The sequence below is a fragment of the Bufo gargarizans genome, chromosome 4, assembly GCF_014858855.1.
Source record: "Bufo gargarizans isolate SCDJY-AF-19 chromosome 4, ASM1485885v1, whole genome shotgun sequence".
NCBI classification, from domain to species: Eukaryota; Metazoa; Chordata; class Amphibia; order Anura; family Bufonidae; genus Bufo; species Bufo gargarizans.
Genome location: NC_058083.1, coordinates 3,033,569 through 3,059,163, shown reverse-complemented (window position 1 = coordinate 3,059,163; position 25,595 = coordinate 3,033,569). Strand labels below are relative to the sequence as shown.

The window sequence follows — 25,595 nt, the reverse complement described above, 5'->3', positions numbered from 1 at the left end:
TCGCCAGCTATTGTAAAACTACAATTCCCATCATGCCCTGCTGTAGGCTGATAGTTGTAGACAGTCTGGGCATGCTGGGAGTTGTAGTTTTACAGCAGGTGGAGAGTCGCAGTTTGGCAATCCCTGGGTTATGGCATCAAGTCTACTAGGGCTGAGATCTTTAATGCCCAGAGACAAACCGTGACCTAAAATGGAGACTGTCATTTACAAAGCTGCAGTTTCTCCTTTGAAGCCTTACACCCATTTGAACTAAAAAAAGTGACTTTGACTTATAGAGGACCTTTCAGGGATCCTGACTTTGTAAACTCACTGCTCTTACAGTATAGAGTCCACAGTCTCACTCATCTTACAGTAAAGAGTCCAGTCTCACTGCTCTTACAGTAAAGAGTCCATAGTCTCACTGCTCTTACAGTAAAGAGTCCATAGTCTCACCGCTCTTACAGTAAAGAGTCCATAGTCTCACTGCTCTTACAGTATAGAGTCCATAGTCTCACTGCTCTTACAGTATAGAGTCCATAGTCTCACTGCTCTTACAGTATAGAGTCCATAGTCTCACTGCTCTTACAGTAAAGAGTCCATAGTCTCACTGCTCTTACAGTATAGAGTCCATAGTCTCACTGCTCTTACAGTATAGAGTCCATAGTCTCACTGCTCTTACAGTACAGAGTCCACAGTCTCACTGCTCTTACAGTAGAGTCCATAGTCTCACTGCTCTTACAGTATAGAGTCCATACTCTCACTGCTCTTACAGTATAGAGTCCATAGTCTCACTGCTCTTACAGTAAAGAGTCCACAGTCTCACTCATCTTACAGTAAAGAGTCCAGTCTCACTGCTCTTACAGTAAAGAGTCCACAGTCTCACTGCTCTTACAGTAAAGAGTCCATAGTCTCACTGCTCTTACAGTATAGAGTCCATAGTCTCACTGCTCTTACAGTATAGAGTCCATAGTCTCACTGCTCTTACAGTAAGAGTCCACAGTCTCACTGCTCTTACAGTAAGAGTCACAGTCTCACTGCTCTTACAGTAAGAGTCCATAGTCTCACTGCTCTTACAGTAAGAGTCCATAGTCTCACTGCTCTTACAGTATAGAGTCCATAGTCTCACTGCTCTTACAGTATAGAGTCCACTAGTCTCACTGCTCTTACAGTAAAGAGTCCACAGTCTCACTGCTCTTACAGTATAGAGTCCATAGTCTCACTGCTCTTACAGTATAGAGTCCATAGTCTCACTGCTCTTACAGTAAGAGTCCATAGTCTCACTGCTCTTACAGTAATGAGTCCATAGTCTCACTGCTTTATCCACAGTCTTACAGTAAGAGTCCACAGTCTCACTGCTCCTTACAGTAAAGAGTCCCAGTCTCACTGCTCTTACAGTAAGAGTCCACTAGTCTCACTGCTCTACAGTAAGAGTCCATAGTCTCACTGCTCTTACAGTAAGAGTGCATAGTCTCACTGCTCTTACAGTAAAGAGTCCATAGTCTCACCGCTCTTACAGTAAAGAGTCCATAGTCTCACCGCTCTTACAGTATAGAGTACACAGTCTCACTGCTCTTACAGTATAGAGTCCATAGTCTCACTGCTCTTACAGTAAAGAGTCCATAGTCTCACTGCTCTTACAGTAAAGAGTCCATAGTCTCACTGCTCTTACAGTAAAGAGTCCATAGTCTCACTGCTCTTACAGTAAAGAGTCCATAGTCTCACTGCTCTTACAGTACAGAGTCCATAGTCTCACTGCTCTTACAGTAAAGAGTCCATAGTCTCACTGCTCTTACAGTAAAGAGTCCATAGTCTCACTGCTCTTACAGTAAAGAGTCCATAGTCTCACTGCTCTTACAGTAAGAGTCCATAGTCTCACTGCTCTTACAGTAAGAGTCCATAGTCTCACCGCTCTTACAGTATAGAGTCCATAGTCTCACCTGCTCTTACAGTATAGAGTCCATAGTCTCACTGCTCTTACAGTCAAGAGTCCATAGTCTCACTGCTCTTACAGTACAGAGTCCATAATCTCGCTGCTCTTACAGTACAGAGTCCATAGTCTCGCTGCTCTTACAGTAAAGAGTCCATAGTCTCGCTGCTCTTACAGTAAAGAGTCCATAGTCTCGCTGCTCTTACAGTAAATAGTCCATAGTCTCGCTGCTCTTACAGTAAAGAGTCCATAGTCTCGCTGCTCTTACAGTAAAGAGTCCATAGTCTCGCTGCTCTTACAGTAAAGAGTCCATAGTCTCACTGCTCTTACAGTAAAGAGTCCATAGTCTCACTGCTCTTACAGTAAAGAGTCCATAGTCTCACTGCTCTTACAGTAGAGTCCATAGTCTCACTGCTCTTACAGTAAAGAGTCCATAGTCTCACTGCTCTTACAGTAAAGAGTCCATAGTGTCACTGCTCTTACTGTATAGAGTCCATAGTGTCACTGCTCTTACAGTAAAGAGTCCATAGTCTCACTGCTCTTACAGTAGAGTCCATAGTCTCACTGCTCTTACAGTAAAGAGTCCACAGTCTCACTGCTCTTACAGTATAGAGTCCATAGTGTCACTGCTCTTACAGTATAGAGTCCATAGTGTCACTGCTCTTACAGTAAAGAGTCCACTGTCTCACTGCTCTTACAGTAAAGAGTCCACAGTCTCGGTGCTCTCGCGGTGGAGAGCCCAGAGTCTCGGTGCTCTCGCGGTGGAGAGCCCACGGTGTCGTTACTCTCGCGGTGGAGATCCCACGGTGTCGGTGCTCTCGCGGTGGAGATCCCACGGTGTCGGTGCTCTCGCGGTGGAGATCCCACGGTGTCGGTGCTCTCGCGGTGGAGATCCCACGGTGTCGGTGCTCTCGCGGTGGAGATCCCACGGTGTCGGTGCTCTCGCGGTGGAGAGCCCACGGTGTCGTTACTCTCGCGGTGGAGATCCCACGGTGTCGGTGCTCTCGCGGTGTCGGAGTGTCACGTAACACAAAGGGTTTCCCACTGTGGTTGTTCTGGTCTTCCCCAGTGTGAACCATCCTAGTGACACAGTTTATGAACTCTAAATTACTCTACAGTAAAAGAGATGACAGAGGGATGTGCGAGACGTACGGGAAATGCAGAAGTCATCTTTATCAGGGATGTCAGTCCTGATATCGGGGGTGCTCTCGTCCCTCTATGGGGGTTCTGCTCTGATATCAGGGGGGGAGTCGGTGCACTTGTCCCTTTATGTGGGTTTAAACCCGATAATTCGGAGGGGGTGCTCTTGTCCCTTTATGGAGGTTCAGCCCTGATAATTCGGAGAGGGTGCTCTTGTAAATCTGTGGAGTTTCTGTCTGGATATCGGGGTGCGCTATCGTTCCTCTATGGGGTGATACTTTGGCAGGATTTTTAGGTCTCTTTTCCATTACTATGGGGGTTCAGCCCTGATATCGGAGGGCGCTCTCTTCCCTTTATAGGGGTTCAGTCCTGATATCAGGGTTGCTCTCGACCCTCTGTGGGGGTTCAGTCCTGATGTCAGTTTGCGCTCTTATCCCTCTATGGGCGTACAGTCCTGATTATCGAGGGGTGCTCCCATCCCTCTATAGGGGTTCAGTCCCGATGTCAGTTTGCGCTCTTACCCCTCTATGGGGGTTTAATACTGATTATCGGGGGGCGCTCTCATCCTTCTATGGGGGTCACACTTACTGAGGATTTTTCTTTTCCATTCGAAGCAGAAAACTGAAGGGTCAGAAATTCTCCTGGAAACTATAAAATGTCTGGTGAATCTGCGGCTCATAAACTGCTGCCGGCTGCCCATAGACTTCCAGGCTGCTGACTGCCACATCCCAATCATCCAGACGCTCAGAGGGCAGCAGGGTGAACTCCACCCGCAGGTTTCTGCTTTCCTCTGCCGCATTTCAGGATCCACAAGAGGATTTGCAAAGATGGCGGCTGACAGCAGAGTTCCTCCTCCTGTTTGTGGCGCTCAGTATTGTATTAAGTCTGTGTGTTATCTCCTATAGGTTCTGACTCCAGGAGGAGAAGTCCCCCCGAGAGATGTCCCTGTCCTCTGTATTCCCAGGACGGTCCAGAGGAGAAGCTCCCAGAGAACCATCAGGTAGATGGAGCTGAAGTCTCCCCAGAATCTGACCAGAAAGGGACTGAACCAAAGACCATTTTACATTTCTCTTCTTCAGGATGAAAATCTGATGGATGTTAAGGCTGAGGTTAAAGATGAAGCAGAAGAGGAGACGGATTTATGGGGCGATCAGCAGGGTAAGGAGGGGGGGCTGTCATGGGTCACCCGGATACTACTCCCATCATCTCATCATCACATGTAATAATCTCTTCTGTCCCTGTGTGTTTCCTACAGATGGACTCATAGAAGGAAATCCCCCCGAGAGATGTCCCCGTCCTCTGTATTCCCAGGACTGTCCAGAGGAGAAGCTCCCAGAGAACCATCAGGTAGATGGAGCTGAGCCCTATACACATCTATATAGGGGGGTCCTGCAGTCATAGAGGGGTCATAGATGGTGGGGGTCTCTTATGTGGATCTGTTAGATTTCCCACCTGTCTGCTGTATTGTACTGAATTGTTACAGATGACAAATCAGGGGGAAGATGTGACTGATATTAAAGGGGAGGATGAAGAAGAGCGGATGATGGGCGATCCCCCGTGTAAGAGTGAGGTGGAGGAGGACATTCCAGTCCATGTGACCACAGGTATGGAGTAATGAATGGAGGAAGTGAATTTGGAGGTTTCTTCAGGTGAGGCTCCACCTTAGAGCTGCAGTAAAGGAGCCCTCCGGGCAGTGACCCAGCTTTCAGTCTTTAAATAGCAGTCTAATGGTTTTATACTAGTAAAGGCACCGGAGACATGTAGTAATGGCTGTTATACCTCAGGTAGGTGTCATCAGATACCGGGTGTTATAGATGACATTACTTCTACAGTATAAAGGCTGGAGACATGTAATAATGGCTGTTATACCTCAGGTAGGTGTCATCAGATGCCGGGTGTTATAGGTGACATAACTTCTACACTATAAAGGCTGGAGACATGTAGTAATGGCTGTTATACCTCAGGTAGGTCTCATCAGATGCCGGGTGTTATAGATGACATTACTTCTACACTATAAAGGCTGGAGACATGTAGTAATGGCTGTTATACCTCAGGTAGGTGTCATCAGATGCCGGGTGTTATAGATGACATTACTACTACACTATAAAGGCTGCAGACATGTAGTAATGGCTGTTATACCTCAGGTAGGTGTCATCAGATGTCGGGTGTTATAGATGACATTACTACTACACTATAAAGGCTGGAGACATGTAGTAATGGCTGTTATACCTCAGGTAGGTGACATCAGATGCCGGGTGTTATAGATGACATTACTACTACACTATAAAGGCTGGAGACATGTAGTAATGGCTGTTATACCTCAGGTAGGTGACATCAGATGCCGGGTGTTATAGATGACATTACTACTACACTATAAAGGCTGGAGACATGTAGTAATGGCTGTTATACCTCAGGTAGGTGACATCAGATGCCGGGTGTTATAGATGACATTGTACTTATTTTGAGCTAAAAATCTTTTTTTCAGTATTAAAAATATGGAGTCCTTTTCTCTGTACAGAGCTGAGATGCTCTACTGGCAGGATATGAGTTTTCTCTCTGCTCCGTCAGGCAGGGAGGTGACTGACTCCTTATCTCTGACATTATAGACCCTCATTATAGATCAGTTCTTATCTTACTGATGGCCTCTAAGGCCTGTATTACACCAACAGATTATCTGACAGATTTTCTGACCATTCATTGGTCAGATGGCCTATTACACACACAGATATTTTGTTATACACACCAACTATTGGCCTCATTGGACAGATATTGGTCAGATAATCTGTTGGTGTAATACAGGCCTTAGTAATTTAGAGATCAGGATTATTAGATGACCAGCACAAGTACCAGTCACACAGCTAGAAGAACTTTAATTGTATTTTATTGGGATATTATGTGATCGACCAACACAAAGTACAAGTCTGTGTGAGGTTTCTCTGCAGAAGCGTCTGTGAACAGCAATTTTCAAATCTTGTCGCAGACAAGACTGAACCCTTCCATTGTAGCTCTGGCTGGATGTTTAGGGTTATTGTCCTGCTGGAATGTGAACCCCGCACCAGTCTGAAGTCTTCTGCAGCCTCTTCCAGGTTTTCTTCCAGGATTTCCCTGTATTCAGCTCCTTCCATCTTCTCATAAACTCTGACCAGCTTTCCTGTCCCTGCTGAAGAGAAGCCCCCCCACAGCATGATGCTGCCACCATGTTTCACGGTGGGTATAGTGGGTTCAGGGCAGTGGTAGTTTTTGTCACACATAGCATTTTGCATTTGTGCCAAAAAGTTTCACTTTGGTCTCCTCTGACCAGAGCACCTTCTTCCAAGTGTTTGCTGTGTCCCCTACATGGATTGTGGCAAACTGGAAACAAGATTTCTTATGGCTTTCTTCTTGCCACTCTTTCATAAAGAGCAGATTGGTGGAGTACACAACTAATAGGTGTCCTGTGGACAGATTCTCCCACCTGAGCTGTGGATTTCTGCAGTGTGACCATGGTCCTCCTGGCTGCTTCTCTAATTAGTGCTCTACTTGCCTCGGCTGTCAGTTAAGGTGAACGGTCATGTATTGCTAGATTTGCAGTTGTGCCATACTCATTTCTCATACTAAGTTTGTGAGTGTAACGTGAAAAAATGTGGAAAAGTTCAAGGGGTACGAATAAGTTTTATGGCACTGTACAAGACCTACATTCAGAATACTGCGCCTTCTTTATGAAAGACCCCAGCCAGCCTACATCGCTTCATGGAATGTTCACTACGCCTTGCCTCCAGGATGTATGAGGAGGGGGCTGAGCGAGCTGAAGTTTAAAGGGGAGTTATACCCTGTGGTTTATATACTTCATGGGTTACCTGAAATGCTTTTATTTTGTTGTAGAGCTAAGACCAAGAGGATAGAGTGTTCCTCATGAAACCTGCCCCCGCATGGCTTACACCATTGTATAAGCAATGAGTGGATAAGGTTATGGAGGAAGAATCCCCATCTCTCAGTCAGAACATTAGACGTGATTAGGATGGAAGTATCTACTTCTTTTAAAGCTTTTGAGAATGTTCCACATTATCTGGGAAGTTAGCATCTTCTATTACTGTATCCGACTCTGCCTCCTCTGATGAGGAACTCCACTTCTTCTTCTGACTATGAACTATTCTTCAGAAGACGAGGGCGGAGTGGGAACTTAAAGTGGCCCCGTAAAAAAAAACTAAGTGGCCCCATGTTGTAGGCAGGTCCAAATTAACATAAGACGGGGCAACATGAGTAGACGGGATCAACAATACCATAGTGCAAAATACCATCCCAGCAGAACCAAATAACACAATGTAGCACAATATACTGCCCCAAAAGCTGTCCCTCTGTGGTGGCCATCAATAGCTATCTGTCCTCCTCCTCGAGTCATCTATGGAGCAGGGGGCTTAGGAGGTGAGGTGCGGGCCATGTGCGGTCGCTGGCTGGGTACCAGAGTACCTGATTCTCAAAGCATTAGTTACTGTTGACACCTCATTAGGTACCCGGTCAGCAGCAGAGAGGAGAACTTGAGTGGCCCCCTGGGGCATCCGCCCTCCGGGAAATTTCCCTGTAGGGTCTATGGCTAATCTGCCCCTGGACAGGGATACTCTGATGATAAATGAGGGATTTCTTTGTAAGAGCCAGTCAAACTTAAAAAAACAATAAAAGTTTAATTAACAAAGAAGCAGGATCACTGGGCCTGAGAAAAAGGCAATTCAGTTTTGTTGTCCTTTATCGGGCATACTCAGGGAGCGTGGCTTGAGATTCTTCGTCTTTCAGGCTCCTCAGCGTTGGGGGGGGAGCCATCTTTCCCTCCGCGACAGCGTCCCTCCCCTCTTCTTCTCGGCTCTCCTCCGAGTTGGTGTGACACAGGACCTGGGTTACGAGCATTCTGATAGGAACATCGCTACCCCCTCCAGCCTAGAGTATCCTTGGCACTCATGTGTGACCCGGCCAATAACTTCCCTCAGGCACCCTCTAGGGCCAACTACTATGCCTGCACTTTGTGCAGGGTAAAATTCCTTTGTGGACATGCAACATCTCTGTGTTCTGCATGCCATGCGCCTGCACAGAACCATACCTCCCCTCCACAGCCCACAGAAGTACAGGACCATCCTGGCTGTGTAGAACCTGACTGGGCACGGGCCCTGTCCCGGGCAGTGGAAGACCTTTCTAAAATCTCCCACTCCACCCTTTCTTTATTGGGTCGTGCAGTCTACACTGTCTCAGGGTCGTGCAACCCAGGAGCAGGCTATCCAGCAAGCGTCCCAGAGCAGGTTGCCATTCCACCTCTGACTACTCAACATCCCCACTTCCTCCCGGTTCCCATTCACAGGCGTCCTCCCTTGGTGACGCGCTGTTGGAGGGGGAGATTGTGGATTCGGATGCGGAAAAGGATCCGGAGCAAACTTTCCAGATTGCATCCATGGTGGATAGTCTAGTATCTGCTATCCGGGATACTTTTCAGGTACAAGAGGACCTTCCCTCCACTAGCCACCAGGGGGTGTCTTTTTTGCGTGCAAGATAGGCCTCTAAATCTTTTCCCTTGCACGACGATGTTTCTGTGGTTGTAGCAAAAGCTTGGGAACAGCCAGGTCTGCGCTTGCTGATTTCTAAAGCGGCTGGACCTGCTCTATCCTTTTCCAGCTGATTGATTTATGAAATGGTCCTCTCCTCCGAAGATTGATCCACCGGTCGCTTGCCTACGAAGAACATGGCCATTCCGGTGGCAAATGGCTCCTCTCTTCAAGATACGGTGGACCGTCGCATTACACCAAGACCTGGCGGCAGATCTCCCTAATGCAGAGCTCCAATCCTTGGCAATCCAAATGCCTCAGGCAGGAAAGTACCTCTGCGAGGCGGCTTTGGATGCTGGTACTATGATCGCGCGCTCTTCCGCTCTCGCAGTCTCTATTCGCCGGGAGCTCTGGCTTAAAGTTTGAGCGGCAGATTCCTCCTCTAAGTGCTCGCTTTCGAACCCTTTCGTCCTAGAGCTTCGTCCTCCTGTTATTAGTCCTTTCGGAGGTTCTCTGGCACCCATCCGGCAGCTACCTCAGCGGCCAGACTGCCCACACAGGACCAGCGAAAAAAGCCATCATTTAAGCCCCAGCTGGCCTAGCGTCCACAAGCTCGGCCACCACGTTCCTCTTCAGGAAAACAATCTTCTGCATGAAGGTGCGCTTCCCCCTTGCTGGTGGGGGGGTGGTCTCCTCCTCTTTCAGGAGACCTGGCGAGCTCACATCTCGGACGCATGGACACTCGAGGTTATCACCGCGGGTTACAAAATCGAATTCAAGTCCATACCTCCTAACTGTTTTTTCCTCTCACAACCCCCCAGGGATCCAGTTCGGGCGGCATTCTTTCAGGCAGTTCAATCCCTTCTCACGCGGGGGGTGATAATTCCCCTAGAGGAAAGATTTACGAGTTTCTATTTAAACTTGTTTGTGGTTCCCAAAAAAGAAGGCGAGGTCCGCCTGGTGCTGGACCTCAAGGTGGTAAATCACTACCTCCGCATTCAACGGTTCAGCATGGAGTCCCTTCACTCCGTGGTTGCTTTGTTGGTCCAAGGGGAATTCATGGCATCCTTAGACATTCAGGACCCATTGCAGCTGTTCACCAACATTTTCTTCGTTTTGCTGTTCAGTTGTGCTATTACCAATTCGTTGCCCTTCCATTCGGTCTGGCAACAGCTCCTCGGGTGTTTACGAAGGTACTCTCTTCCCTCCTGGGCTTTTTGCGGTCCAGGGGCATTACTCTTCTCCCGTATCTGGATGACATTCTGATCAAGGCTCCAACTGTAATGACCGGCGTCACGCAAAGGGAGGGAAAAGGGAAGGCCCTGCCCAAGGGAGAGGGAAAGGTGGTGACCCCTGACTCGCCTTGCGGCTGGCACCTGACTGCCCTGACGTCCCTAAACGGGTTCCTCACCCGTACGCCGATCACGTGCCTAAACCCTGGCTTTCCCTAAGATGAGCCCTATGTAGTGAACGGGGCGGTGGGATCACTAGTCCGCACCAATGACACTAAGAGGAAAACACCAAGGAGAGGACAGACAATACAGACAAACATATAATCCCAGGTGGGCGACAACAGCAGACCACAAAGGCCCAACAGGGATCCGGAGGGTAACTTTCTGGAACAACAACCAGGGAACGCAGCAACACAGCTCCAGTGGGTCAGTATAGAAGTCCAGGCAGGAAGCTCTATATCTGGCAACCAGAGAAGTGGGAGAGGGGAATATAAGGTGGTTGGGAGTGCTGGACAAGGAACAGCTGAGGAGAAGGAGCTACGGATCCCTGAGTGAGCCAAAAAGGGTTGCAAAGCAAACCCAGAAAGCTACCATAAAGATAGGTTGGTTAGTGAATCTGCGAAAGTCCTCCCTCAGTTTTTCCACCCAGATCAGATTCCTCAGCATGACGCTGGACTCGGGCGCGGCATTGGTACGCCTTCCGCAGGACAAGAGATTAGACATCCAGCGGTCAGTGCGTCTGCTACTTGGGCGCCACAGTACGTCAATCTGCAATTGTATCCGTGTACTGGGGGTCGATCGTGGCCTCCTTCGAGGCAGTCCCATTGGCTGAGTTTCACACCAGGTTTTTTCAGCGTGCCATTTTGTCTTCCTGGGACAAATTTCCGGATTCGCTGGATCGAGAGATTCACCTGTCTCGGCAGATACAGTCAGCACTCGGTTGGTGCATCACTCCTGCGCACCTGACGATGGGGAAATCCTTTCTCCCAGTCTCATGAACGGTTGTTAAAACAGACGGCAGTTTTCACGGTTGGGGGGGCGTTTTAGCCGGTCCAGGGCGTTTTGTCTCAATCAAGTCCAAACTGTCCCTTTGAACATCTTGGAGCTCCGAGCAATTTATCTATCCCTTCTCCATTGGACTCCCCTACTGCAGGGCCGTCTGATCCGAGTGCAATCAGACAATGCCACCTTCGGTGGCTTATATCAACCACCAAGGGGGGACCCTGGCGGTGATGAAAGAATCCGTGAAGATTCTGCAGTGGGCGGAAGACCACGTTCCAGTGATATCTGCGGTCTACATTCTGGGAGTGGACAATTGGACTGCGGATTTTCTCAGCTGGACAACGGTGGACCCGGGGGAGTGGTCTCTCCATCAGGAGGTGTTCAAGGCTCTCTATCTCCGGTGGGGACGTCCAGTTGTGGACTTGATGGTGTCCAGGCTCAATCACAAGCTCCCTTGCTTCTTCTCTCGCGCAAGGGATTCCGAGGCACATGGCGTGGATGCTCTTGTGGTGCCATGGGACGACTTCTCGTTCCTTTACGTCTTTCCACCCTTACCTCTCCTGCCCCGGATTCTGCGCAGAATCAGGATGGAGAACATCCAGGCGATCCTGATTGCTCCAGAGTGGCCTCGTCGAGCCTGGTATTCAGAGCTCATTCTTCTTCTAGGGGATGCGTCGTGGCCCCTTCCACTCAGGGCCGACCTTCTTTCACAAGGTCCATTCTTCCACCAGGGTTTGGATACGCTACGTTTAATGGCGTGGCTATTGAAACCTTCATTTTGCGACAAAAGGGTTTCTCTGATGCAGTCATCAGGACTATGATTAGAGCCAGGAAACCCTCATCATCCAAGATTTATTACAGGACTTGGAGGTCCTTCCTGCGCTTCTCTGAGGAGCACGATCTCCCTCCCAGACGTTTTTTCCTTCCTAATATACTGGCAGCGTTTCTGCAGTCCAGATTGGAGCTGGGTCTGGCACATAGTTTGTTGAAAGGGCAGGTCTCTGCCTTGTCCATTTTTTTTTCCAAAGGCCCCTGGCCGGGTTAGCTCCGATCAAGGCGTTTATGCAGGGGGTGGCTCACACAGTGCCCCCTTATCGTCCCCCCTTACATGCTTGGTACCTGAACTTGGTTCTGGGTTCTCTCCAGGCCATTCCATTTGAACCTCTGAGGGAAGTCTCTCTTCGCTTGCTCTCCTGGAAAGTAGCCTTTTTGGTGGCCATCATCACATCTATCCGGAGAGTTTCAGAACTGGCAACTCTTTCTTGCAAGGAGCCCTTCTTTGTGTTCTATCAGTGGTGCTTCGCCCCTTGCCATCTTTTCTACGTAAGGTAGTATCAGCTTTTCATGTTAATGTGGACATTGTTCTGCCCTCGTTTTGTCCGCAGCCTTCTTATCCGAGTGAGATCTTGCTTCATCGTCTGGATATGGTGCGGGCTTTGAAGACGTACCTATCAGTCGTGGCCCCCTTTTGGGGTACGGATGCTTTTGTTTGTCGTCCCAGAGGGTCCTCATAAGGGGTTGGCGGCCTCCAAGGTGACGATTGCCGGGTGGATTCGGTCGGCGATTGCTGAGGCCTATCGCTCCAGGGACAAGGCGCCTCCTCCTGGGTTCATGGCTCACTCTACCAGAGCGGTCAGAGCTTCTTGGGCTCACCTACACCACGTTTCTGCGTCCCAATCTTGCAGGCCGCAGTGTAGTGACTTCCATGAGGGAGTTGTTTTCTTGGAGGTGTTGTTTCCCTCCCCGGGGACTGCTTTAGGTCGTCCCACAGTCCTGTTTCCCCCAATGATATGAGCAAAAAAACAAGATTTTTGTGAAATCGCCTGTAAAATCTCTTTTTCGCTTTATTCATTGGGGGACACAGCACCCACCCATTGTTCTTAGTGCGGCAGGTGGGGTTCATGGGTTGCCAGTTGGGACCTTGTTTTGCTTTGGTCTTATGGCAGTGTGCAGTTCTTGTTTGGTTTTCAGTTTACTTCTGCTTCTCCTACTACTGGAGCACAACCTGATATGCTCTCTCCAGACTGGAGGAGGTATAGCTAACAGTTTTCAGCCTAGTGTCGCCTCCTAGTGGCTGCAGCAAGCTATACCTACGGTCCTGTGTCCTCCAATAAATAAAGCGAGAAAGAGATTTTACAGGTGAGTTCACAATCTAATTTTTTTCCCCAGGCTTGTGAATACATTTTGGCAAGCTGTTAGATGAAAAGCATAGTAAAGGAGGGTTACCACCTTCAGTCCTGGCCCCAGAAAAATACAAAATCTCAGATTTACATGCAAATTCAGAAAGAGCTTTGGCAGTAAACAAGGAGAAACCTCAGGGAGATAAATCCATACCTGGCATGTAAGGAAATTCAGGATGGAGTTTTAAGGACATTATAATCAATTTCTTTTCTTACGCGTTTCGATCATAACGTCTTAGTCACAGCCGGGGTTACACTAATAAATGCCATCTTTACATAATGTCCAGTCTGAGACTCCCAGCATGCACCTCTCACTATGGGGGGAGCGCCGGCCCCTGTGGTTACCAAACCTTAGTGAAAACAGATGGAATTGGAAACCTGAGCATGGTGGAGAGTCACTCCTGAAGTGTTAGTAGGTGAGCGATGGTGGGATGTTATGTCCGTCAGTACGCCTCTCCTTCCTCATCTGAAACCATCTGGATTGTTCTTGTGATGTTGTGTGAAATGTTTGGAGGCCAAAGAAGGGTTAATTGCACTTTTGCTGGTGACAAATGCTTCCGCAGGGCAGGTTGTGCCGCCACGTACTGGACACTGCAACACGTGCGAGTTATTCCCTACGTATGTAGTGGAGCAGTAGATGTAGGACTGGATCTGCGGTGCAAGATGGAAACAGATGCCGCACTTCTAAAAACCTGCAAGCTTTGCAGATATTGTGTCCACACTTATGGGAACCATTTACACTAAGCCAAGTAGCCGCAAACAAACTGGGTGACCCGGAGCTGATAAAGCGTCTCATATCTAATGCTTTACATCTACAATTTACTGCACATTTTCATTCTTTTTTAATCAGTTTTTTGGATGTAAATATTTACAGTGGTCTTGTCTGAGGTAAAGTCCGTCCGTCCACGTAGCGTAAACCCGTCTCGTGTCATCCAATACACCGTAAAAAAGCCGCCCCTATGAGTGAACTTTTATAGGGCAAAGAGAAACTGCTTCACTGAAGGTGGGACTACATGTACCAGACTAACTGAGCGAGGCTATCCCGGGTGGACTGTCCATCGGGCAGCGCAGAATTAACATGATCAGCGGTGATGGTAAATCCAAAGCACAGAGCGAGACGCAGTCAAATACCGTGAACAATTCCAGGAAATACAGAGGATATTTGATCATTTCTCCCCATTCTGAGACAAGGCCACGTGCCGGATAAAACTGCCGCAGAAGGAGCGCAGATTGTGCCTAAGAAGCCCCAACATTGGGACCGCAAAAAACTGCGGATACTTGGCAGGTTTTTGGAAGTGGTGCATCTTTTTTAGGGCTCATGCACACGAACATGCCATGTTTTACTGTCTGCAAATTGCGGATCCTCAAAATACGGATGCCGCCCATGTGCCATCTGCAGTTTACGGAACAGGCGGCCCATTATAGAAATGCCTATTCTTATCCGTAAAGCGGACAAGAATAGGACATGGTTATAAATTTTTGCGGAGCCACGGAACGGATTCGGACAGCGCACAGAGTGCGGCCTACTGTAGTGAATGGGTCTACACCTGAGCCGCAAAAAATGTGTCTTGGGTGCGGAACCAAACCACGTTCATGTGAATGCGCCCTAAGGCTACTTTCACATCTGCGTTTTTGCAGGATCCGGCAGGGTTCAGCAAAAACACTTCCGTTAGGATATTACAACCGTCTGTATCTGTAATAAACGGATCCGGTTCTATTATCTTCAAAATGACCAAGATGCATCCGGCGCCAAAACCATTGTAAGTCAATGGTGCCGGATCCGTTTTCTCAGACACATTATCCCATGACCACTGCATGCAGCGTTTTCTGTCCGGCCAAATGGGACGGAATGTAATCTGGTGACTCCGTTCCGTTTTGTCCCCATTGACAGCGAAGGGACAGAACTGAAGCGTTTTCCTCCGGTATTGAGATCCTACGACATATCTCAGTCCGGAGAATCCTGCAGCACAGAGGACACTACATTCCTAGTCCAATAACTTGTACTTCCTGCAGTGTCCAGTACGTGGCTGCACAGCCTGCCCTTTAACCCTTTCTACCTCTGCCTTCCCAGAGCCATAACTTGTTTGTCTGTTCACATCGCCAGATCTGGGCTTGGTTTTTTCAGGACAAGTTGTACTTTCCAACCCACCATTAAATATTGTGTATGATGTAGAGGGAAGCCGGAAGTAAATTCAGAAAAGGGTCAAATGTAAAAAAATTGGTGTTTTATTTACAACGCTCGATGTGCGATAAAACTGACCAGTTAATATTATTCTACAGGTCAGTACGAATCCGGCGATACCTTATATGTATAGTTTTTCTTGTGTTTTGATGGTGATAAAATAATTTAAAATAAAGTGGGATAAAATCACTTATTTTCTCGTCTCTATATTTTGACCCCTATAACGTTTTTGTAATTATGTGTACGGAGCTGTATGGGGGCTCATGTTTTGCGAGGCGAACTGAACTTTTAATTGATGCCTTTCTGGGGGGTGTATGACTTTTTGATCACTTTTTATTAAATTTTTTTATAGAAAATAAAGCGACCAGAAATGGCGAATCAGCCATTTTGGCGTTTTTTTCTGTTTTGCTGTTTGCCACATGGGGAAGATATTTTTATACTATGGGGGGTTTCGCACATCGCGACACCCATGATGTGTAATTTTTTAAATTTGTTTAGTTTTTATTTTAGGAAAAGGGTGTTTTGGTTTTTTTTTTCCGCATGTTTTTATAGTTCCCATAGGGAACTATAACCAGCAGTCATTAGATTGCTGTTCTCATAGACCGCAGTGCACTAGCCTTGGAGTCTATGAGAAAATTGCTTGTTTCCTATGGAGCCCTATAACAGGTTAGAGCTCCACAGGAAAGACTGCAGCCGCCTCCTGTCATTCACAAAGACGGGGGCTGCTGAACGCATGCTCAGCTTCTCCGATCGCTGCCGGGGGGAGCAGGAGCAGCACTGGCAGACGCGTGCTTCCAGTATTTTACACGCTCAGATGCTGTGGTCAGGATTGACCACGGCATCTGAGGGGTTAAATGCCGGAAGCGGGTATTAGCCGCGGGTGTCTGCTATAAAAAAACAGGCGGCCACCCGCAGCTATGGCGCCCGCTCCTCTCATTAGCGGGCATCATCTTTAAAGACCCGCCCCATGCCGTACTATTATGGCGCTGGTCGGAAAAGGGTTAAAGGGCTCGTGCACAAAGCATACTTTTGGTCTGCATATGTTCAGCAGTTTTTGTGGGTTGGATGCGGATCCATTCACTTCAGTGGGGCTGTACAAGATGCGGACGGCACGTGTTCGTTCCGTGGTCCTGCAAAAATATATAACACGTCCTACAACACATAAAACTTTGGCGGAATTTTTATTTTATTTTTATAAATCCACCCCAATTGGAAATTTTTCCCCGCTTCCCACTACATTTTATGCAACCATAAATGGTGCCAGTAAAAAGTACAACTTGTCCCACAACAAAAAATCTCGCATACGGCCATGTGAATGGAAAAATAAAAAAGTTATGGCTTTGGGAAAGCTGGGAGTGAAAAACTAAAATGGAAAATTGCCAGAACATTAAAGGATTAATGTCCCAGGGGTGGGGGGGTCACTGAGGGCAGACCAGAATCTGGGTCGTCACTGAAACATGTTGGCTTATGTTCTGATTAGCTTCTTTGCGCCCTGACTTCGGAACGTATTCTGTGTCCTATTGTCTCTGAACACGTACTGGTGATATCAATACCAGGAGGACTGTTGCAATGTGGGTTAAGTAACATTTCAATGAACAATATTGTTTGTAATCAGATCCGGGTTGGGTCATTTATACCTGGCCAGCATTCACACTGATAGGTAAATCTATATATCACTTGTGATTGGTGACCTAAAAGTTCGTCTGGTCACTGATCCGGGTTGCGTTATTTGTACCTGGACAACACTCACACTGATAGGTAAATCTATATGTTAGTTGTGATTGATGACCAAAAAACTTTCCGGTCACTTGAACGAGGGGGAAACTTGGCCGTATGTTTCTGGAATTGACCATCCATATGGCTGAAGCCTACATAGAGACCTGTTTGCGATCTCACCATCAGAGGATTACTGTGTAGCCACCTGTAATCAAGACTGACTACGGTGCATAATCCGGGATGGTTGATATCAGGTTCTCTGTGTATTCCCCACTTTAGTAAGTGACCTTACATCAAGGGGTCACTTAGATATGATTTTGTCCTCTGAGGAATCAGAAACGATTGAAGAAACGCGTCGGGGCTCTGTGTTTATCTGATATCTATAAAGGTAATATTTATGTACGAGTGTTGATCGTACTAGGTGCCGCAGGCTATCACACTAGATAGGGGGGAGGAGAGGTAGAGATAGGGACACCTAGGGTAATTGACCCAGCACTGTGTCTCTCTGTCTTGGCGCCTTGTTTCCTCTCATCCTATCTGTGTTTTACTTTGCTATCCCTGTTTTGGTCCTCTCCCATCTCCTAGTAAACATTGCTTTCGTAGGAGATTACCCATTAGTTGTGAATATATATTGTATTCTGTGTCATACTCCAGGCTGAATCGATCATCTAGTAGATGATTTATCCGCACACTGTAGCAAGACAAAAGTGACCTCCTTCCTCCTGTCACAATTTCCTTGCGCAAATTCGCTCCATTGATTTAGGCTAAATCCTCAATATGCAAACTGCAGAAACTCAGGAGACGTTCGAGAGTCGGCCTTAAAGAGGACCTTTCATTATGATAAAAAATCTAAACTAAGTATACAGACATGGAGAGCGGCGTCCAGGGATCTCCTTGCACTTACTATCATCCCTGGGCGCCGCTCCGTTCTCCCAGTATAGGTTCCTGTATCTTCAGATTTTCGGCTCAACCGGGAGGAGCCAGCTCTTGTTCTCCTGGGTGTCTCCTTCTCCCAGGCTGTAGCGCTGGCCAATCACAGCGCTCAGCTCATAGCCTGAGAGGTTTTTTTTTCTCCCAGGCTATGAGCTGAGCGCTGCAATTGGCCAGCACTCCAGCCTGGGAGAAGGAGACGCCCAGGAGAACAAGAGCAGGCTCCTCCCAGTTGAGCCGAAAATCTGAAGATACCGGAGCCTATACTGGGAGAACGGAGCGGCGCCCAGGGATGATAGTAAGTGCAGGGAGATGCCTGGGCGCCGCTCTCCATGTCAGCATACTTAGTTTAGATTTTTTATTGTAATGAAAGGTCCTCTTTAAGTTTCTACAGCAAATACATAGCAGAGAAAGGAAAAGGTGTATTCTTCACATTCCTGATGGATCCACTTCTCACTGGCACAAAAATTTTTATTTTATATTGTATGTGTCTCTCCAGCCTAAGGCCAGATTCACATGAGGTTTATTAGAGGTTAATACGGACATATTATCCATCTGTATTATGCAAATGTGTCCCGACCACAGGTTCAGCTGACATCAACTCACAGCATCATAGATACATGTGCACGTAACATAGATGGATATGTCTGTTATACAGTTGCAAGAAAAAGTATGCAAACCCTTTGGAATGATATGGATTTCTGCACAAATTGGTCATAAAATGTGATTTGATCTTCATCTAAGTCACAACAATAGATAGTCACAGTCTGCTTAACCTAATAACACACAAAGAGTTAAATGTTACCATGTTTTTAATGAACACACCATGTAAACATTCACAGTGCAGGTGGAAAAGTATGTGAACCCCTAGACTAATTACATCTCCAAGAGCTAATTGGAGTGAGGTGTCAGCCAACTGGAGTCCAATCAATGGGATGAGATTGGAGGTGTTGGTTACAGCTGCCCTGCCCTATATAAAACACACACCAGTTCTGGGTTTGCTTTTCACAAGAAGCATTGCCTGATGTGAATGATGCCTTGCACAAAAGAGCTCTCAGAAGACCGACGATTGAGAATTGTTGACTTGCATAAAGCTGGAAAGGGATATAAAAGTATCTCCAAAAGCCTTGCTGTTCATCAGTCCATGGTAAGACAAATTGTCTATAAATGGAAAAAGTTCAGCACTGCTGCTACTCTCCCTAGGAGTGGCCATCCTGTAAAGATGACTCCAAGAGCACAGCCCAGACTGCTCAATGAGGTAAAGAATCCTGGAGTGTCAACTAAAGACTTACAAATGTCTCTGGCATATGCTAATATCCCTGTTAGCGAATCTACGATACGTAAAACACTAAACAAGAATGGATTTCATGGGAGGATACCACAGAGGAAGCCACTGCTGTCCAAAAAAATAATATTGCTGCACGTTTACAGTTTGTACAAGAGCACCTGGATGTTCCACAGCAGTACTAGCAAAAGATTCTGTGGACAGATGAAACCAAAGTTGAGTTGTTTGGAAGAAACACACAACATCATGTGTGGAGATAAAGAGGCACAGCACACCAACATCAAAACCTCATCCCAACTGTGAAGTATGGAGGTGGGGGCGTCATGGTTTGGGGCTCCTTTGCTGCGTCAGAGCCTGGATGGATTGCTATCATAGAAGGAAAAATGAATTCCCCAGTTTATGAAGACATTTTGCATGTAAACTTAAGGCCATCTGTCTACTAGCTGAAGCTCAACAGAAGATAGGTGTTGCAACAGGACAAAGACCTTAAGCATAGAAGTAAAACAACAGAATGGCTTAAACAGAAGAAAATAGGCCTTCTGAAGTGGCCCAGTCAGAGTACTGACCTCAACCCGATTGAGATGCTGTGGCATGACCTCAAGAAAGTGATTCACACCAGACATCCCAAGAATTACTCCTGACCGTTGTGTACGTCTGATCTGCAACTATAGGTAACATTTGGTTGAAGTTATTGCTGCCAAAGGAGGTTCAACCATTTTTTTTAAATCCAAGGGTTCACATGCTTTTTCCACCTACACTGTGAATGTTTACATGGTGTGTTCAATAAAAACATGGTAACATTTAATTCTTTGTGTTATTAGTTTAAGCAGACTGTGATTGTCTATTGTTGTGACTTAGATGAAGATCAGATCACATTTTATGACCAATTTGTGCAGAAATCCATATCATTCCAAAGGGTTCACATACTTTTTCTTGCACCTGTATGTGAATTCGGCCTCATTGGAATGTGATACATTTATCAAATTGTTTTAACCAAAAAATAATAATCTATTATTAATCTTAACAGAAAATCCCTGTGAGAAGCCTGACGGAAACATCATGTTATCTCTAGATTGTAAAGAAGATGAAGATACCATGCAGCGCTCTTCAGGAGAAAACTTAATTACCTGTAATGTACATCCAGAACTTCACAATGCATCAAATAATTCCCCCAAGAATGAGGAACTTTCTAATGACCAGTCACAGATTATTAACCCAAGTCCAAATCTATCATATAATCATCCTAAACATGAGGAATCTTCTCCTGACCAATCACAGATTATTACCCCAAATATAGGGCAGAAACGGGGTAAAAGGTTTCATTGTGGGGAACGTGAAAAACATTTCAGAAATAAGTCAAAGCCTTCTGTAAACAAAAGTAGTCATACAGGAGAGAAGCCGCATTCATGTTCAGAATGTGGGAAATGCTTTAACCGGAAAGCATTACTTGTACAACATCAAAGAATTCACACAGGAGAAAAGCCATATGCATGTTCAGAATGTGAGAAATGCTTTACTCGGAAACAAAGCCTTGATCTACATAAGAGAATTCACACAGGAGAGAAGCCATATTCATGTTCAGAATGTGGGAAATGCTTTTTCCAGAAAGCAAGCCTTGATCTACATAAGAAAATTCACACAGGAGAGAAGCCATATTCATGTTCAGAATGTGGGAAATGCTTTAAGACTAAATCAAAACTTGATGAACATAAAAGAATTCACACAGGAGAGAAGCCATATTCATGTTCAGAGTGTGGTAAATGCTTTATCCAGAAATCAAGCCTTGATTCACATAAAAGAATTCACACAGGAGAGAAGCCATATTCATGTTCAGAATGTGGGAAATGCTTTATCCAGAAAGCAAGCCTTGATCTACATAAGATAATTCACATAGGAGAGAAGCCATATTCATGTTCAGAATGTGGGAAATGCTTTAAGATTAATTCAAAACTTGATCAACATAAAAGAATTCACACAGGGGAGAAGCCATATTCATGTTCAGAGTGTGGTAAATGCTTTATCCAGAAAGCACACCTTGATGAACATAAAAGAATTCACACAGGAGAGAAGCCATATTCATGTTCAGAATGTGGGAAATGCTTTACCCGGAAAGCACACTTTGATGGACATAAAAAAATTCACACAGGAGAGAAGGCATATTCATGTTCAGAGTGTGGTAAATGTTTTACATATAAGTCATATCTGGTTGGACATCAGAGAATTCACACAGGAGAGAAGCCATATTCATGTTCAGAATGTGGGAAATGCTTTAACCAGAAATCAAGCCTTGATGTACATAAAAGAATTCACACAGGAGAGAAGCCATATTCATGTTCAGAGTGTGGTAAATGTTTTATAGATAAATTCCGTCTGGTTCGACATCAGAGAATTCACACAGGAGAGAAGCCATATTCACGTTCATAATACGGGAAATGCTTTGCTACAAAATCAAATTTTAATCAACATAAGAGAATCCACACATTAGAGAAGACATGTTGATGTTTTGTTAAAGAATAATGTTTTATAAAGAAATTAGTATTTCAAACTTGCAGACTTTTTACCTCATTGTGCCAATATTGTATGCGAATGAGCAACAGAAGTCCTACTCACAAGTCGCTGGTACAAAACCTTTTGTTTGTTTTTTTTTTTTTTTTACTTCAGTCCAATATAAAATAGTGGTACATCATGAGGGACGCTGAGACAGACATCGTTCACACCTCCTCCCATCCACGCACCGTTTTGGGAGAACACGCCTCCTTACTCGTGCGTGCAGGTGGAGGTGGGATTTTTATAGCACCAACAGCTGATAAATATATACAAACCATATGGTTTGAGACAAAATGCATAGCCATAAATAACCCTAACACATGAAAGTGATCAATCATATAAATGCACTAAAGCTACAAATTTTATTTAACCCTTTAGGTATTAAAGACTAGAGTTTTACTATCCAAAATGTGTCCCTTTGTAACAATCTCCTACTGTTATCCTCCTCATGGACTCCACTTTTTACCACCTCCAGAACCTGCCACCTGAGATCTGACATCTGATGGGCCCGATCATAAAAATGTCGAGCGACCGTAGTTTTACCTTGTTTTTTCACCTCCACTGTTTCCATCTTACTCTGCCTTATGAGTTCCTTCCTAATGCTGGACGTATGGTCATTGATTCTGATCCTTATAGACCGAGATGTTTGCCCAACATATATCTTACCACATGGGCATTTCAAGCAGTATGCTAATAATGTATGCCGATGATATTTTCTTATTTTTGAATCAGGCATCACTGCACCTGGACAGCCAACAGATATCCGCAAGGCAATTTCAACCCAATTTTGAGACTGACTCGGCTGTCAGGGAGTACGCATCGCTTCTCCATACATCGGGAAAACAGAGAAGTGATAGTGGATTAGCCATAGACAGAGATGAATTTATGAACGGATACACATTTTTTGCATTTGATTTGTCACCAGATCAAGAACCAGGCGGACATTTCTTGCTCATTAAAACTGGGAATCCTAGAGCGGAGGTGCGCTTTGCACAGTAATTATGATAGTTTACTCTATAAATACAAATATAGTGGAAATTAATAATAGAAGGGGGATAGTTTGCGACTTTTAACTAAGCCGCCTTGCAAGTTTGAGAAATGAATAATCACCGCCCTGCGAGCTTGAGAAATGAATCTACAACTTACAATTCTGGCTAAATCTGATCCGTATATGAGGTTCCTATTTGCAGGAGTATTTCCGAGCGACTTTCGGAAACCTAGGTTTTAGAGGGTGAAAATAGGAAAAATATATATTTTTGACAAAAGGTGTGTCAAAACTTTTAATAAAATAACAGACCAATATTTTAACACTGTAAACATTAACAGTAGTAACCAGCAGCATTAATAACCATCATTATTGACCTAAATGTCCAGGTACAGTACTCCTCTATTCATCAGAGAACCCAAAAAACTCCTCATCACTACTGTCCAGGTTAATTACGCTCTGTGGCTCAGTATCACTAGAATCGCTGCCTTCAGATTCGTCGTACAGCATATTGTCCTCAGTGCCATCCAAGGCATTGCTAATGCCACACTTTTCAAAGGATCTGACGACAATTTCATCGTTGACTGCCTGCCATGATGTTTTTACCCACTCACAGACTTGGGTGATGGTGGGCCTCTTCATCCGTTCAGTGGGAGTCAGGTCATGGTTCCCAGCTGCCATCCACTTGTTCCATTCCTCCCTCATGAACACTTTAAATGGCTTATTAATGGTAACGTCTAGAGCTTGTAGCTGGCTGGTAATCCCCCCAGGAATTACAGCTAGATGGGTGTCGCACTTCCTTAAATCTTGTTTTTGTGGTTTCGCTGATATGTGCCCTAAACTGGTCAAGCACTAGTAGGGCAGGATTCTTCAGAAGTCCTCCAGTGCCTTTGGACCACACCTTTTCGATCCATACTTTCATGCCATTTTTGTCTATCCACCCTTTGTTGTGAACATGGACAATCACTCCTCGTGGGATCACCTCCTTTGGCATGGTCTTCCTTTTAAAAATCAGCATTGGTGGCAGCTTGGTGCCATCTGCGCAGCAGGACAAGACAACCGTGTAATGCGTTTTCTCGTGTCCTAAGGTCTTCACAGTTGCGTTTTTTGCGCCTCTCACATCGACGGTCCTATTCGATGGAACATTGAAGGTTAACGGGACTTCATCCATGTTCCCAATCTGGCCTATTTCATAGCCATGTTTCTTTCTTGAAGACAGCACAAAATTATGAAAAGAAAGAATCTTGGACTCATATTCTTTGGGCATTTTTTGTGCAATTCTTGTTTTGGTGCGCATAGCAAGGCCACATCTTCTCATGAATCTGTATCACCATGATGCCGATCCAGTGAAGTCGTCAATGCCTTTCTCTGCAGCAAGACGTTCTTGTGACATGTGATCCACTCTTTCATGTCCATGTCTAGCTGTGGCCACTTTGCAGCACACCCACGAAGAGTGTGTTTACTTTTCTCCACTTTCTCCAACCGATCCTCTTGTTTCCTCCATGCACGAATCATCTTTTGAGTTGGAGGCGGACCAAAATATCTCTCCGCTGCCCTGTTTCCATGCTCTTTGCCGTATTTTATCACCTCTAGTTTAAAAGGAATTTTATACGAAAGCCTTTTCTGCTTTGACATCGTTCAGAAATGTACAGTATGCAGCAGATTACGGTAATTTTCTGCAATAGAATACAGTAATGGAAGAACTGTTAGCACTACAATTATGGGGGTACTGTAGCTAAGAACATCAGTGGATGACAATGTTATGGGGGGATCTGCTGCTGACCCAAGTTTATGTGGGGGGATATGCTGCTAACATACGGTACTTATTGGGAAAGGGGGGAATCTAGCGACACTTTAAGGCATCATGCAGACATCCATGGAGCATGGTCCGTGAAATCCCGTCCTGCTGAGTGCACGAAGGGCACGGCGTCATAGCAACCAATGTGCACTCAGGAATTCAGGCTGGGATATCGGCTCCTGTCTGCATGACGCCTTAATAAGGGGGTCACTTTATATGGGGGGGTCACTTTATTAGGAGTGGGGTCACGTTATTAGGATGGGGGCTGTCAAGATCGGTGTTTAGCACATTTCCTTTCCCCCCACTTCACATTTAAAATGCTACTGGCTGCATGCAGAGCTGTGCCCTGCCAGAAAGACATCCCTAAAGACCCCACTGCTATTGTGCTAAAATGAAACAAATAAACAAATAGTATACAGGGAGTGCAGAATTATTAGGCAAATGAGTATTTTGACCACATCATCCTCTTTATGCATGTTGTCTTACTCCAAGCTGTATAGGCTCGAAAGCCTACTACCAATTAAGCATATTAGGTGATGTGCATGTCTGTAATGAGAAGGGGTGTGGTCTAATGACATCAACACCCTATATCAGGTGTGCAGAATTATTAGGCAACTTCCTTTCCTTTGGCAAAATGGGTCAAAAGAAGGACTTGACAGGCTCAGAAAAGGCAAAAATTGTGAGATATCTTGCAGAGGGATGCAGCACTCTTAAAATTGCAAAGCTTCTGAAGCGTGATCATCGAACAATCAAGCGTTTCATTCAAAATAGTCAACAGGGTCGCAAGAAGCGTGTGGAAAAACCAAGGCGCAAAATAACTGCCCATGAACTGAGAAAAGTCAAGCGTGCAGCTGCCAAGATGCCACTTGCCACCAGTTTGGCCATATTTCAGAGCTGCAACATCACTGGAGTGCCCAAAAGCACAAGGTGTGCAATACTCAGAGACATGGCCAAGGTAAGAAAGGCTGAAAGACGACCACCACTGAACAAGACACACAAGCTGAAACGTCAAGACTGGGCCAAGAAATATCTCAAGACTGATTTTTCAAAGGTTTTATGGACTGATGAAATGAGAGTGAGTCTTGATGGGCCAGATGGATGGGCCCGTGGCTGGATTGGTAAAGGGCAGAGAGCTCCAGTCCGACTCAGACGCCAGCAAGGTGGAGGTGGAGTAGTGGTTTGGGCTGG

At 45.8% G+C, this 25,595-nt stretch overlaps 1 protein-coding gene across 1 annotated transcript; it reads left to right on the top strand.

The window, feature by feature from the left end:
* The first annotated feature begins 4,592 nt into the window (after positions 1-4,592).
* Positions 4,593-24,922, top strand: LOC122936224 (zinc finger protein 501-like). The gene is made up of 2 exons (XM_044292315.1): positions 4,593-4,650; positions 20,105-24,922. Exon 2 carries the CDS (start codon positions 20,137-20,139, stop codon positions 21,499-21,501), a length of 1,365 nt encoding a protein of 454 aa, XP_044148250.1. The 5' UTR covers positions 4,593-4,650; positions 20,105-20,136; the 3' UTR covers positions 21,502-24,922.
* The last annotated feature ends 673 nt before the right edge of the window (positions 24,923-25,595 follow it).

Coding starts and splice junctions, on each gene's coding strand:
- LOC122936224 (XM_044292315.1), top strand. CDS start 20,137: ATGTTATCTCTAGATTGTAAAGAAGATGAAGATACCATGCAGCGCTCT.